Genomic DNA, 16785 nt, shown 5'->3' on the forward strand with positions numbered 1-16785 from the left:
TATGAAGAATGCAGTGAATGTGTTTAGCAAATATGCCTGTGTTTGTGTGCACATGACTTCTTGTTCTTACCCCTCACAGGTACAGACCCTTGTGGCGAGGAAGGGCACCTTCTGTGTACAGACCACTTGTGGATATGGGGACCATGGTGGAGCGTCAGATCATTATCACTTATAGACTCACATGTGCAACTATTCTGGACATATGTGCGTTACTGGATCCTGCACTGACTCCCGGAAATTGTAATCAGCATGCCATTCCAACTGAGGTGCAGGTGCTCTCTGCACTCCAGTCCCTGTTCACAGGCTCATTTCAAGTGACAGTGGGCATGGGTGCTGGTTTCTCACAGCCAATGTTCAGACAGGTACTTACAAGATTTCTAAATGCATTTGTACTACATCTGCAATCCTATGTGCGATTCCCCCAAAGTGCTGAGCTCCCTGCCATCAAGTCAGACTTCTATACCTTTACAAACATTCCCCATGTTATTGGTGTCATTGATGGAACCCACATACCCATCATTCCCCCAAGAGTGAGTGAACAGGTGTACAGGAACAGGAAGAACTTTCACTCCATGAACATCCAGTTGGTATGTACAGCAGACCAGTACATATCCCGTGTGAATGCCATGTTTCCTGGTTCAGTCCATGAATCATTTGTTTTGAGGAACAGTAGTGTGCCACAAAAGATATGGAATAACTCCCAGAGGACAGAGGGTGGGTCATAGGTAAATGTGCCTGTCACTAACTGACACATTACAGAAAACCAGCCTGTCAGACTAAGGACATTGCAATGACAACTCTGTATTGACCATTTCTCTAGGTGATTCTGGCTATCCAAACTTGCGTTGGCTCCTGACACCAGTGAGGAATCCCAGGACTGATGCAGAGAGGAAATACAATGAGGCCCATGGACGTACTAGGAGGGTGATAGAGCGTACTATAGGTCTACTGAAGGCTAGGTTCCGGTGCCTACATATCTCTGGGGGTTCCCTGGCCTATGGGCCTGATAAGGTGTGTAGGATAGTGGTGGCTTGCTGCATGCTGCACAACGTGGCAGTGAGACATTCAATCCCCCTTTTGGAGGTGAAGGGTGCTATAGGTCCTGATCTGTTACCTCAGAGAGGTGAGGAGAGTGATGGTGAGGATGAGGAAGGGGAAGATGTAAATTCCAGAAACCAACTGATACAACTCTACTTCCAATAACTGTCTGGGTCTTCAACCTGTATATGTGGTTAGTGACTGATACTGTAAGTGTGCCATGTCAAGTAGGAGGATTTGGTCATGATATGCGAGTCATGGACCTCTTCAGCATGGTACAGACAGATAACAGAAGCATTCCCTTCTTGACATTTTAGAAACACACTGTACCAGCAGTATACACAATTTGACAATAACGTTTATCCCTGCCTGTTGCATCAATACTCCACTTTGTTCAACATTGAAGACAGGGACAGTTTAACAGGTGAGATATGCTGAGGGTTTGTTGACCAACTGCAGCAGTGCTCCAGCAATGGTGGCCATTGTGGCATTGTGTTCTTTCCACTGCTCCATGGCCTGTTGGTGGTGTTCCAGCTGCATCCTCTGGCTTTGCTCCAGGGTGGTTACAATCTGTGCCAACCTGTCTTAGGTATGTTGGTATGCCCCCAATACCTCTTCAATAACATCCTGGGCTGCTGCATCTATCCGGTGCCCTACCCCCTGACCCACTGGGGCATTTGACCTTGCCCTGGCCACCTGTGCCTGTGTCCCATGCGCAGGTCTGGACGTGCCACTAGTACTGGGGCACTCATCTTCCTGCATGTTGGGGGTGGGAGACTGTGGCCTCTGTTGCTGTGGTCCACCTGTTTGCGCCCTGGGTCCACTGGTGTGGGCACGCCTCCCCTGGCCTGCTGGTCTTGACTGGGTGTTAGGGGTGGCAGTGTTTTCCTGGGTGGGGCTGCTGCATGGTGAGCATCCAGGGCTGTGTGAGGGGCCTGCCTGCTCATCAGTGTCCAGGGATCCTTCACCATTGTCCTGTCATGTCCCTCTGTCTCCCAGGAATGCTGTGGCACTCCTTGTCCCCTCCATTAGGGTTGCATGGGTGGTGGTGCCTGTTGGGGGACATAGAAGTGTTTGTTACATATGCAGGAGGGTCTGAGGTGGGCAGTACTGTACAATTTAGTGGTGGCTGGTGTGCCTCTCAGTGGCCTTGAGAGGTGCCTTTGTGAGGTGGACATAGCATCTAGTGGCAGTGGTGGCGTTACATTGTGGTGGGGGTATTTATTCTTTGTGGGAACGTGCAGGGGTGGGTGGTTGTGCACAGCGGGAGTGATGTGGGCCTGGTAGTGAGTTGTGGGTGATGCAGGGTGGTGGATGTGGTGGGTAATGGCTGGGAGGGTTTTGGGTCTAGGTGGGTGTGGGTGGGTTGGGGTGGTGCATGCATTACAGGTATGGTGTATATGGGGTAAATGTAGACGACTTACCCGAGTCTCTTCCTCCAGTGACTCCAGTGAGTCCCTCTGGGTGCAGGATGGCGAGTACCTTCTCCTCCCATTTGGTGTAGTAGGGTGGTGTTGGTTGCGGCCCTCCCCCAGTCTTCTGCACTGCGATGTGGTGCCTGGATGCCATGGCCTGGACCTTCCCCCGCAGGTCGTTCCATCTCTTGCGGATGTTGTCCCTGGTGCGTGGATGGTGTCCCACTGCATTCACCCTGTTGACGATGGTCTGCCACAGCTCCATTTTCCAGGCGATGGGTGTGGCTGCACCTCGGAGCCCAATATTTGTGGCTCCACTTTTAGGATCTCGTCCACCATAGTCCTTAGCTCTCTTTCGGTGAAGCGTGGATTTTTTTTGGGGGGACATGGTGATGATGGTGGATGGCGTTGGGACTGGGGAAGGTGTTTGGGTGCTCATGTGTGGGTCGCTATGCGTGTCCTGTCTGCTAGCGTTCTCTTTATGGATCTGGTGCTCTCCGTCTTCTGGTCCTGGTTTCCTTGCAAGGGATTGTGGGGTGTGTCTGGGGGTGTTTTATGGTGTTCTGGATGTGTGTCAGGTGTGTGGGTGCTAAGCCTAGCCAATGTGTGAAGTGGTTGCTCTTGGGCCCACTTGCCGCCCGTGGCGGTCGCAGCCACCAATGGTCGTCCGGCCTCCACTGTCCACCGAGGTGATTTGTGCATCTTTATTTGGAGGGCGGGATATGGGTGTGCTTGGCGGTGGCAGGTTGGGGTGGGCTGTGATTCCCACCGACAGGGTCCTGGCGGAAAGTGGTGGGGTGGGAATTTTTGGCGGCTTGGGTTTTTTGTTCATTATATGGCGGGTTTCTATTCGCCGACGCCCGGATTCTGTTCACCGCCGCCACGACGGTCGGTGGTCTTTACCGCCATGTTCATAATGACTGCCATAGTAATGTGTTTTATATGTCCTAAGAGTGGAATATTGCTAAATTCGTTTTTCACTGTTGCAAGGCCTGTCCCTCTCATAGGTTAATGTGGGGGCTACCTTTAAATCTGATTAAAGTGTAGATTCCATTTGGGAGCGGATGGACATGTGGAGTTTGGGGTCTCTGAGCTCACAATTTAAAAATACATCTTTTAGTAAAGTTGATTTTAAGATTGTGTGTTTGAAAATGGCACTTTTAGAAAGTGGGCATTTTCTTGCTTAAACCATTTCTGTGACTCTGCCTGTTTGTGGATTCCTTGTCTGGGTCAGTTTGACAGTTGGGCTGTTTGCACCTCTCTCTAGACAGTTACACAAAGGGAGCTGGGGTGTAGTCTGCATTTCCTCATGGGCCATCTGTGCTAGGAGGGAGAAGTGGTCACTCACATCTGAAAGGGCTGTGCCTGCCCTCACACAATGCAGTCTCCAACCCCCTGGTGGGTGTCTGGGGCCTGGCCTGTGGAAGGCAGAATTTCACAAACAAGAGAGACTTCCCTTTGAAGAAAGCTTACTTCAAAGGGCAAAATTGGTATAAGAAGGGCACTCAAAACCACAGACTTTAGAACACTTCTGGAAACCAAGAGGAACCTCTGCCTGGAGAAGAGCTGAAGAGCTGTGGAAGAAGAGCTGCCCTGTCTGTGACTGTGCTTTGTGGAGGTATCCTGCAGTTGCTGCTTCTGCCTGTGCTAAGGGACAAAGGGGGTCATTCCGACCCCGGCGGGTGGCGGGCACCGCCCGCCGGGCGGAGACCGCCAGAAGACCGCACCGCGGTCAAAGGACTGTGGCGGTCATTCTGACTTTCCCGCTGGGCCGGCGGGCGACCGCCAAAAGGCCGCCCGCCGGCCCAGCGGGAAAGACCCAGCAACGATGAAGCCGGCTCCGAATGGAGCCGGCGGAGTTGCTGGGGTGCGACGGGTGCAGTGGCCAAGCAGACACTGAAAATCTTGCTGGGGCCCTGTTAGGGGGCCCCTGCACTGCCCATGCCAGTGGCATGTGCAGTGCAGGGGCCCCCAGGGGCCCCACAACACCCGGTCCCGCCAGCCTCTTCCTGGCGGTGTAAACCGCCAGGAACAGGCTGGCGGGAAGGGGGTCGGAATCCCCATGGCGGCGCTGCTTGCAGCACCGCCATGGAGGATTCCTTTGGCCAGGGGAAAACCGGCGGGAAACCGCCGGTTTCCCTTTTCTGACCGCGGCTTTACCGCCGCGGTCAGAATTGGCCAGGAAGCACCGCCAGCCTGTTGGCGGTGCTTCCGTGGTCATTGGCCCTGGCGGTCAATGACCGCCAGGGTCAGAATGACCCCCAAAGTCTTGAAAGGGCTTGATTTAGAGCTTGCCTTCTGTTGTTTGAAGTCTCAGGGACAGCAAAGACTTCTCTCTGCCAGCACCTGGAGCCTCTGCTGAGACTCCTACTCTGCCAAGTGGTGCCCACCCAGTTCCTGGGACCCTGAAAGGAGAAGCTGGCAGGCCAAGACTGAGAAAAGACCAACGCAACTCCGAACCGCGGCTGAAAAATCAACATTCCAAGGCTTTGCGACTGAAAATCCACACTTGCCTGCAGCACGACTGAAATATCGATGCACATGGCTGGATAAACGATGCGCAGCATCGCTGATGGAGGCTGGTGAGATCGCAAACCAGCACTGCATGGTTTTCGGATCATCGTGCGGCTGGATTTCCGATGTAAGCATCGCTGGGCGTGTAAAAACGACGATCGATGCATCGGTCTCCTGCGGAGAGAAGAAACGACGCACGCCGACCCGACTGAAGGAGAAATGATGCAAGGTCTCACTTGTGAGTGATATCGACACATTGCAAGCCCCTTTTGACGCACACTCGCCTGTGCAGGGTTATTTTTGACACGCCCAGGTACAGTTCCACGCTAACAGCGTTAGTGTTGTGTTAAAAATTACATGTAGACTCTTTTTGTTTTTTTAATTGATAACTTGCCTTGTGTATTGTGGATTTTTGTCGTTTTGGTCTTGTTTTGTTTAGATAAATATTCTCTATTTTTCTAAACCTGTGTTGTGTCATTTTGTAGTGTTTTCATTGAGTTACTGTGTGTGTTGGTACAAATACTTTACACCTACCACCCTGACGTTAAGCCTGCCTGCTCGTGCCAAGCTACCAAGAGAGTGAGCAGGGGTTAGCTGAGGGTGATTCTCTGTTACCCTGACTATAGTGAGGGTCCTTGCTTGGACAGGGGGTAACCTGACTGCCAACCAAAGACCCCATTTCTAACACCACTCCTCTATAAGTTACTCTTATATATGCTATTTCACTCCATGCCATTCCAATCTGTGCCCTTCCACTGTCCACTTTACGCCACTCCACTTCACCCCAATCCATTCTGTGCTATTCTATTGGACACCACTCCACTGTATGCTATTACACTCTATCCCATTCGAGTGTATTCCACTCTAGTCTATATGACTTCACTGTACGCCTCTGACCTGTAGGCTACTCTACTGTATCCTAGTCCAGTCTAAGCCACTTTACTGTACACCACTCCACTCTAAGCTATTCCACTGTATGCCACTTCACTATGTGCTACTCCACTCTGCGCCACTTCAGTGTACACCACTCAACTCCACTCAACTCAACTCCACTCCATTTTACACTGGTCCTTTCGATGACACGCCATTCTATGCCACATCACTATGTTATTTCACTCTTCCCCATTCCACCGTACACTACTCTAGTATAGACCACTCCACTATGCGTCACTCCACTTTATGCTATTGCACTCTACACTTTTCCACTCTACGCTATTCAACTCTGTGCTATTCTATTCCATGCCACTCCACTGTACTCCACTCTACACTATTTCGCTTTCGCGAATTTAAAAGGTTTATTTTCTTAGGTGTCAAGTGTTTATTTGCTTGGAATAGATAATTACGTTCCTGTAGAACCACCGCCTGCAATTCATTACCACGCTCACTCACACAATTATCTGGCAGTGATCTGGTTTAGCACATGATTAAACTTGTACCAGCGCATCAGCTGACACAACTTAGCACAGAGGGTGACCGTCAGCACCTCGTTTTAAACAATTCCAAAGTGTAAAAGCTTGATTTCTTCCTACTCATTATCATCCCGGCTACATGCGTTACAAAGGACTGTGGCGGTCATTCTGACTTTCCCGCTGGGCCGGCGGGCGACCGCCAAAAGGCCGCCCGCCGGCCCAGCGGGAAAGACCCAGCAACGATGAAGCCGGCACCGCTCCCAAAGAGTTTACCTCCCTCCGTTTCGCTCAGAACCCACCAAGATCATCTGCGGCGTACCTCAAGGCTCATCGCTCAGCCCGACACTCTTCAATGTCTACATGAGCCCCCTCGCCGACATCGTACGCAAGCACGACATCATCATCACCTCCTACGCCGACGACACCCAACTTGTACTCTCCCTCACCAAGGACCCCGCCAGCGCCAAGACCAACCTACAAGAGGGTATGAAGGACGTCGCAGATTGGATGAGGCTCAGCCGCCTAAAGCTGAACTCTGAAAAAACGGAAGTCCTCATCCTCGGCAACACCCCGTCCGCCTGGGACGACTCCTGGTGGCCCACGGCCCTCGGCACCGCACCGACCCCCGCAGACCACGCCCGCAACCTCGGCTTCATCTTGGACCCTCTTCTCACCATGACCAAGCAAGTCAACGCCGTGTCCTCCGCCTGCTTCCTCACTCTCCGCATGCTCCGTAAGATCTTCCGCTGGATCCCCGCCGACACCAGAAAAACCGTGACCCACGCCCTCGTCACGAGCCGCCTGGACTACGGCAACACCCTCTACGCCGGGACCACAGCCAAACTCCAGAACCGCCTGCAACGCATCCAAAACGCCTCGGCCCGCCTCATCCTCGACGTACCCCGCAACAGCCACATCTCCGCACACCTGAGACACCTGCATTGGCTCCCAGTCAGCAAAAGGATCACCTTCCGTCTTCTCACCCACGCACACAAAGCCCTCCACAACAAGGGACCGGAATACCTCAACAGACGCCTCAGCTTCTACGTCCCCACCCGCCCCCTCCGCTCCGCTGGCCTCGCACTTGCTGCCGTCCCTCGCACCCGCCGCTCCACGGCGGGTGGGAGATCTTTCTCCTTCCTGGCGGCCAAGACCTGGAACTCCCTCCCCACCAGCCTCAGGACCACCCAGGACCACTCCGCTTTCCGGAGACTCCTAAAGACTTGGCTGTTCGAGCAGCGATAACCCCCCCTTTCCCCCCTAGCGCCTTGAGACCCGCACGGGTGAGTAGCGCGCTTTATAAATGTTAATGATTTGATTTGATTTGATTTACCTCGAGATGCAAAGTGGTTAATTTGGGGAATAGGGAACATTTATTGAGTCACAGATACCCAGCCGTTAATGTGTTTAGGATAAAGTTAGGGCAACTGGGAAAATGTCAGCATCATCTCTTAAGCAAGGTACTCATTAGGTCAGCACTCTGACAGACATGATACGTCATCAGGTGCACAAATACATTTTTTTGCAAGTGTACATTTTCATGCCGGACTCGATCTACCTGCAACTCCATGTAACTAATGATTGTGTGCGGTTTTTTTTTTTTAATGCAGTCAATATCCTCCTCTTTCCCAGTCGATTGGTTTCTATCTGACTTTATTAAACAGATGAGCATCTCGTCTGCTTTATTGCTAGCTGGACATATGAGGATTTTCAAACTTCATATTGCCTAGTAGGCATACTTTAGGAATCGTCCCTCATGCTGGCACCAGATTTTGCAAATTAAATGTGCCCTTCATCGATGAGGCACACAACTCACTTTGCACTGTCCTAAAACCCTATGCAGGTCAAGACTGATCTTTAGCTAGTTTTGATCTCCCGTTTTCTAAATAAAGCCATAGAAAGACAGACGACCGAGCAAAGCTGTGAACCTTTGACATGGACTGTCTACAGTACTTTCATGTAACTCGAAAGCTCTCTGACTTAGTGCATGAGCTGCAGACAGCACAACACGGAAAGAGCAAGAGGCAACCATTGCTTCCTGATGTGGTGTCAGCTGCTCATGCAGTATTTTTTAGCATGTCTGGGAGTACAGCCTTGGAAACTGCATTGTGATAAAACGTTTTTATTGCTCCGTATTTTGGTTATTGTTTTTGAAGATAATGTTAGGAAGATCCTTATATTATGTTGACTGATTTTTCTTTGAGCATGCCTGCTCAAGCTTGGCTGATAATTTGGGCGGCTTTGATGACTTTCCATTTTCGGGTCATCAGTCGTGCTGTTCATCTGATTTTTACACCATGTGGTACTAGCGCAGGGTGAACAAACATAGTTGGACTGGCCTATAGCCTATAGGGGAATCACTTAGTGCCCGAAGTCCTGATCTGACAGGTCAATGTGTGGGCTCTTTTTTGCTCTTTGTGGGCCTCTTTTATAGACTGGTGGGCATTTTTCTCAGGTATTATCACAAATATTGCCTGCAGTAACCACAACTGCTTGCAGTCGCCCATATCTTTGCAAAGCATATCCAGATTGTCTTTAAGTTTAAGACTGTCCTTATTTCCAAATTTGGGACACATTGTTTCAGGTTCGCGCTTTTCTTTAGGTGCTCAGTCTATTTTCTATCGCAGTCCGACACTGGACAGACAGAGGACATGTAAACACTTGAGCCGTAAAGTTTCAATGAAGCCTTCTGAAAATCAAATTTATTTTTTGTAGGTACTTTTAAAAACTTCAAACGCAACATCCGAGCTCTGGTCACAAATTGGAAAGCAAGGAGCAGCGTGGAAGCGAGCTGAAGTATTTTTAGGAATAAGGTCTAACTTCCAGGTTCGTTGATTCAATGCATTTTCAGCTCAAGCTATTTTCCTATGTAAAGTACAACTTTAAAACACTGATCGTTTCCTAATGTTAAAGGACTGATTAAGTATTATCTTTATTCAAATATTAATTCATGAACCATAGCTATGCTTCCCTTCACACACAGGTCTTTTCAGTATTTCCCACTTAGAAAAAAAGAAATTACGAAATAGCCACTCTCTTGTTGGTGCATGTTTTCAGTGAATAGTGCATGGAGCTGGATGACTATCATCCTATAAAATGTTTTGCAAATGATTTCATTACAAAAATACATGTTCTTACAGTACAGTAACATAGGTTGAAATGTAGCAGCATATTTAATATGTATGTACCATGCTTACATGTGCGTGTTATGGTAGTATTTCTAGTTATGGTTACCTCAATTTTGCTATCAAAGAAGCCTTTCATAAAATTGTGTATCATTTAGGATTATATAATGTGATAATAACCGATTTCACAAACATCTTTGGGGATAGACACAATTCATACACTTAAATATCAGTTACTAAAATGCTTGATTACGTCTTTTTAAATATATTTTGCCCTCTGGAATGTTGACTGCCTTTAATCATTACCCAGAACCTGAAGAACTTCCACTGGCTCCCTATCCACGTGAGATGTCTTTTCCACTAACCCATGCCTACAAAGCCCTCCACACATTACGACCTACCTCCCTGAACCACCGCCTGCACCTCCAAAGACCACATACCTGGCCCTTGCAGAAATACCTTGCATACGCCGGTGCCGCACTGGAAGACACTTTGGGCCAGATGTATCATTTTATCCAATAGCGATTACCTAATTGCAATTTTTTGCGAATCGCTATTGGAATGTATGAAACTCCTGGAGTTTCATACTGCGATTCCCAAGGGTTCGCAAATGGACCTACCTCATTAATATTTATGAGGTAGGTCACAATTTGAGAGACATTGCGAATGACTACAATCACAGAGATGGTGGCCTGCTGGGCTCAGTAGACCACCATGTCTGTGATTGCTTTTCAATAAAGCAATCTTTATTTTTTTTTAAATGCAGCCCATTTTCCTAAAAGCAAAACGGGATGCATTTAAAAATGAAAAATGAAAAGTTTTCTTTTAATTTTTTAAGAGTAGAAAAAAGGGGTCCCCTTTGTGAATGGGTTACCACCTACTTGAAGTAGGTGGCAACTGTGATTTTATTGCGACTGCATTCATGGTCACAAAACAATCATACATACCTCTGCGATTCGGTATTAGGAAGGGACGCCCTTGACACGCCCTTCCTAATTCCGAATCAGTATGTGGTCGCAAATTGGACTTGTTACATACCAAAACACACTTTTGCGATCGCAAAAATATTTGATACATCTGGCCCTTTGTCTCCTATCTTGCTGCCAAGGTCTGGAACAACCTCCAACTTCACACCACACCAACACTGACCTACTTCAGCAAGGAATTTAAAACATGGCTCTTCGAATAAACACTGGCAGCAGGCACCTGGAGACCCACTCAGGTGACAAGCTGCACTATACAAATACTGATTGATTGAGTGATCTTTCAGGATATTAATTTCTTCAAGTCTTTAATTTTGTAATTAAAAAAAAAAAGTTTGCTTTGAATTAGATGCATTGGCAAAACATTTTTGGAAGGACTGCCATGTGTTTGATAGGTACCCTTTTACCAAGTGCTTAATTTGTGAAAGAAAACGTAGGGGTGACCGAAGCTCTGCTCAGAAGCTGAAGACTGGTGCAATCATATTTCAGATGACAAATGCCAATGCTGGTAGTCTCTAATCCAATACCAGCCAGGCCATTCTGTCCTTATAGCCCACTGCAATGGGCAATACGGCCATTAAAGACCTGTTCGGCTCGGGCCTTTAACAACGGAGCAGGACTTTAATGCCAGTATAGCCCAGCTAGGGAGGGCTATAAGGCTAGTAAAACATTATGCCACTAAAGGGCAGAATGTTCTGATCAATAAACAAAGACCCCACGGAGCCTGAGGGGATTAAAATCCCTCGTGCTCCATGAGTCATTTGTTCACAGCAACAGCTGTAACCAATGTTGGAATGGAGGTGCTCTGGGCTTCAAATAACCATTAGAATCCCAGAGCACTCCATTATTTTTAATAGGGCTCCCAACATTCCAATATTCTAATCCCTTTATCTCCTTTTTGAAGGTTCCTGCTTTCTACCTTTGTGAAGCTTTTGCCCTCTTTCTCTTTCCTCATATTTTGGACCTGTGTGTTTTTTCCTTTCTTGCACTTGCCAAATATCTGGTGCAGAAAAATAAGTGCCAGTCTGCAAAAGTGAGTGTTAATCGTCCCCAATTGCATCCTCCAGCTCAATTCAAGTACTGCCTAGAAATCATATCCAATATTATAACACTATGCAAAATACAATAAATACATTTTGCGAACTTTAGTGTATTTTTCAAATTATCCTGAATCATCAGTTTTTATATCCTAGGCCATTTATTTAAACACTACCACCACATACTGGCTTGACAAGGGACAAATTAGTCTTCGGGCACAATATACTAGTTTTTTTTTTACTTGTCTTCTTCTAAAGAACAATTCTACACAACATATCGTTCTATGCGCAATTTCAATTTGAGTTACTCCAAAAATACATAAAGTTTGTTATCTTTATTAATTGTTTCTTGACCTGCAATATAGCCTTATAGCTTGCTGTGGTGGGTTATACTGGCAATTAAAGGCCCTCTCAAGCATTAAAGGCCCGAGCTGAAGACGAGGGCCTTTAACAAGGTAGCAGGACATTAATTCTGGTATAGGGCCAGCTGCAACGGGCTACAAGGCTGTATTATATTCAGGTGTGAACCAAAGCATTAGAATGTTGGTACTCCAGGCTTCTACCGGACATTAGAAGCCCGAAGCACTCCATTGTTTCACATGAAGCTCCCAACATTTCAATGTTCTAATATCTGATAGGTCAATTTCCTTATTGTCATCTATCATAATTTATTCCCAACGTATAGGTGGTCATTCTGACCCTGGCGGTCTTTGACCGCCAGGGCGGAGGACCGCGGGAGCACCGCCGACAGGCCGGCGGTGCTCCAATGGGGATTCCGACCGCGGCGGTAAAGCCGCGGTCGGACCGGCACCACTGGCGGGGTCCCGCCAGTGTACCGCGGCCCCATTGAATCCTCCGCGGCGGCGCAGCTTGCTGCACCGCCGCGGGGATTCCGACCCCCCCTACCGCCATCCAGATCCCGGCGGTCGGACCGCCGAGATCCGGATGGCGGTAGGGGGGGTCGCGGGGCCCCTGGGGGCCCCTGCAGTGCCCATGCCACTGGCATGGGCATTGCAGGGGCCCCCGTAAGAGGGCCCCTACATGTATTTCACTGTCTGCTGCGCAGACAGTGAAATACGCGACGGGTGCAACTGCACCCGTCGCACAGCTTCCACTCCGCCGGCTCGATTCCGAGCCGGCTTCATCGTGGAAGCCTCTTTCCCGCTGGGCTGGCTGGCGGTCTGAAGGCGACCGCCCGCCAGCCCAGCGGGAAAGTCAGAATTACCGCCGCGGTCTTTCGACCGCGGAACGGTAACCTGACGGCGGGACTTTGGCGGGCGGCCTCCGCCGCCCGCCAAGGTCAGAATGAGGGCCATAATTTCTTATAGGTACACTCCAAGACAAGTTCACAGACACGTTATAAATTATCCCATTAAATTACATCTGCCATCTATTCATTTCAGCCTTATCAAATTTCTGTGTAGAATTATTCTAAACATTTTACAGTTAACACAGCACAGGCAAACATAGGGCCTGATTCTAACTTTGGAGGACGGTGTTAAACCGTCCCAAAAGTGGCGGATATACCACCTACCGTATTACGAGTTCCATAGGATATAATGGACTCGTAATACGGTCGGTGGTATATCCGCCACTTTTGGGACGGTTTAACACCGTCCTCCAAAGTTAGAATCAGGCCCATAGTCCCTTAGGGAATGGAATTGACTAGGTCCTAGTGGTCTCATTAGCTGAAAAAAAATTACTCTGTGCAAGCACATTTATTAGTTATAAAACCTGCTAATAGTTTTTGGTAAATTAAAATCTGAGTTTGTATAAATATGTGCCAACAATGTTTATGTACATGAATATGCCAGTTGTCAGAATTAAGATTTAAAATATTTCTCAAGCTTATGTAAAGCAGATTACACTGGTTCTCCAAAAAGTAAATAATCTTTTTCCATTGTATAACTCTTGGTAACTTTTTTTCTGTTAGAGGCCCGGGCATAACGTCTAGCACATTCTAGTATTTTTAAGAAGATTTGTATTTTAGGTGCTGTGATTTTTTCATGTAAGTAAATATCGATCAGATGGGATGCTTTTCTTGAAAGAGGAAGGGTGATGCAATGTGGCATTCAAAAGTGAATTTGCAAATTGTTCCTTCTGATGTATCAATTTAATAGTATTACCGTATTCAGTTTCAAAATTGTAACTTTTTCTAGAAGTCTAGAAGTAGAATCTCTCTTTGACTCATATTAATGTTTAGTCTGATGGTATAAGGATTGTCAATAAGATAGTTAACAAACTATAGCAACATATCTTTATTTCCTTTCAATTTGTAAGAATGTTACTGAAAAAGTCATTAGATTTCAGCGTGCTCTATGAAGTCATAGCTTCTTCTATTATAGCTCTTTATGAGATTTGGAAATCTCATACCTGCATCCTATTAGCGTGGAACAGATTTGCTTTTAGAATTTCTTTTTATCAGAAATAATTCGTTTTGGGTAAAAATAAAATGAATCTGGTGGAAAGTAGATTATACATATTAACTGACTCGAACTAATATCTTGGTCAACATTCCTGAGTACGTTAAAAACATCATGATGCTCAAAAGGGCTACACGAAGATGCTGATGTTGCATCCTTTGTTAGTAATCATTGTTATTAATCATAAGTCAGGTTTTCACTCAATTTGATTGCCTGTGCAAGCAAAAAAATTTAAATAATTATCAATGTTGAGTTATTTATTTGAGAAATAATCTGCCTTTCGCAGGTGGTTGTATCTTGTGGATTTGTGTATGTTATGGAGTAAATAATATGTAGCAACAATAATTTAGCATGCTACAGTGTTGAATACTGCTTCGCTAGGTTACAGGCCCAGAATTGTCAGACAAAGTGTGCGTGTAAGCATGAAGACGAGGCAAAACAATACTGACAAAGCAACCCAACTAGAGGGCAGGTGCTGCAGCATAAGAGTAAAAGTGGGCAGCTGAACAAGAGTGAGAAGAAATGCTTGCAAATAGTCCAACCACTGGTAATCACCTGTGGCAGCATTCCAACCCATCAATGGGTTGGGGTGCTACCCCAAGTGGATGCCAGTGGTTAGACTATTTGCAGACATTCCTTCTATCATCTTTTGTGAGTTTAAGCACATGTCAGCAGAGGTGACAGGTTTGCTGAGGCAAAATTAGGGTGGAAGGTTTACACATGCATGTGTGTCTGCGTGAGATATGTGATGTCACTACTTGGCAAGATCTTGGGTGGTACCCCGTGGTGTTAGCAATGGAGTCCCAGACATACGAGTGTCATGATGATTGTCATCTATGGCATAATGTTTCCCATCTCTGACATAATGATGCAGTGGTGACAGTGATAATGGTTCTGTTATAATTACCTTTCGTGGCATCCTTGGCCCAATTGAGGTGACACATGTGTTAATACGGGTCATCCATAGCATAATAGTGGCGATTGCCCTGATCTAATGTTTTCCACTCGTGACAAAATCGATGGCACTTGTCTGAGCGCGTCTGACCTTCTTTGGCTTTTAATCTTAGTTGATAAGGGGATGAGTTAGAGGCTTGATGGACCTTTTGACTTGTTTATTATGTTCACAACCTAAGTCCATACATGACATAAACATCATCAAATCCAACAATAACTTCTTTGGAGTTAGTAAATTTCACACACCATGACCCATTTGGTCATGAATAACCACACCTTTAGTGTAAGTTAGAATGTTCCTTTCTCTAGATTAACAATGCTAGTATCCCGTAAATTAGTCTCAAAACCACAAGATATAAGTATAAAAACAACACTGGTTGAAAGAATCTTCTAAAGAATATCAACTTGATTAAAGCATTAATAACTAATCCCTCTAAAGCCAAAGTACAAAACAAAAATAAGAGCAATTGTGCAATGGAAATAACACATTTTAATTCAGCAATTGCGTAACATCAAATAGTAATTTAGTTGAGTGGAGGAGTACTCACTATCCTTATATTAGCAGTAGCATGTTTGGGCTTCATGCAAAAAGATTTAGTCAACATTAATTTGAAAAACATCTAACTATGGTTCTATCAGAAAGCAGTAGTTGGTACCTAGAAACAAGAGACAAATCATCAAGAAAAACATTAGCATTTAGTATACCTTCCCTTATGGATCAGCAAGCAGTGATAATCTTCATCAGGCGGACATCAGTTCGGTCAGCATCAGCAATTGGGCTAGGAAAGGGAATAGTTTGGTAGGGGGACTGTAAGCAATCCAAACCATCATAAGCAAGGACTAAGGACCAATGTCCAAATCAAGGTTAAGCAATAAAAATCTCTGGGAACTCGATAGCTCCTTCACCATGAATGAAAATACGAATGAGTGGAAAGGAATGAAGAATTGGAAGTGGTCCCAAGTGGTCTGAAGTGAATGGGTGAAGTGGTATGAAATCATCCTTGATTTTCAATCTGGTTAAGTTAAAGTTGTCCAGAAACTTTCCACGTTGAAATTGGTCAGAAAACTGTGCAATAACCATTAGTCCAATAAAATTAATTTTCAAATCTAAGATATAACTAAAAAGTCTTTCACACCGTAATGATTGGCACATCTTTTCATGCGCACATCGTTCGACTTGTCGAGATTTTTTTTTATGTGCGTCTGACCTTCTGTGAGTACATCCATTTTTAGCTCCTGGGAACATCGCTTTCTCACACTTCAAGTTAACATTTGTAGCAGTTTAGAACATTCAGGTTTCTACACACATTTAGAACATTCAGGTTTCTACACACATTTCTGTACGAGAAAACATTTTGCTACTGCTACGATTCAAACTACCTTCAGTTAGGACAATATGTCTTTATTATTCACTAAATATGAGCTCATACTCTATTCTGACATGGCATTTTTTCAATATGAGGCTGTGCAATACTAAGGCCTATACCTTGGTAAGGTGAGGTCTACAGTTAATTTAAGCAAATACATAACATTTAATTGTAAGTATAACGTCCTACTGAACATTTCACATTCATATATGTTCTGAATAAACATCAATACACTTTTAGTAAAACATTACATAGTAGGTGGAGGCAATTAATTATAGTGGACACATTTTCAAGTTGTTCATTATTTTCTATGTAAATTAATTTTCTATCCTGATTCAAAATACAGAATATATGAAATATTTATTAGTAACAATTTCAGAGCTCACAATCCCTCCTCTGATGACTAAATGTCATCACTCTTACATTTCCCCAAGAAAATGTCTCCTTTCAAAATGTAGTATTCTTCATATTTTTATTTCTTATTTCCCTTTTCGAATGTTCCCTAAACAATTTTTCCATT

General features: G+C 45.9%; 1 protein-coding gene across 2 annotated transcripts in view; it reads left to right on the plus strand.

The window, feature by feature from the left end:
• The window catches only part of MALRD1 (MAM and LDL receptor class A domain containing 1), a 2469603-nt gene that overhangs the window by 857837 nt on the left and 1594981 nt on the right, over window positions 1-16785 (plus strand). For both annotated transcript variants that reach the window (XM_069211777.1, XM_069211778.1), the window contains exon 18: window positions 9092-9202. In XM_069211777.1, coding sequence (XP_069067878.1) covers window positions 9092-9202 — 111 coding nt within the window. The remainder of the gene's footprint in view (window positions 1-9091; window positions 9203-16785) is intronic.

Source organism: Pleurodeles waltl, chromosome 10 (assembly GCF_031143425.1).
Source record: "Pleurodeles waltl isolate 20211129_DDA chromosome 10, aPleWal1.hap1.20221129, whole genome shotgun sequence".
NCBI lineage: Eukaryota > Metazoa > Chordata > Amphibia > Caudata > Salamandridae > Pleurodeles > Pleurodeles waltl.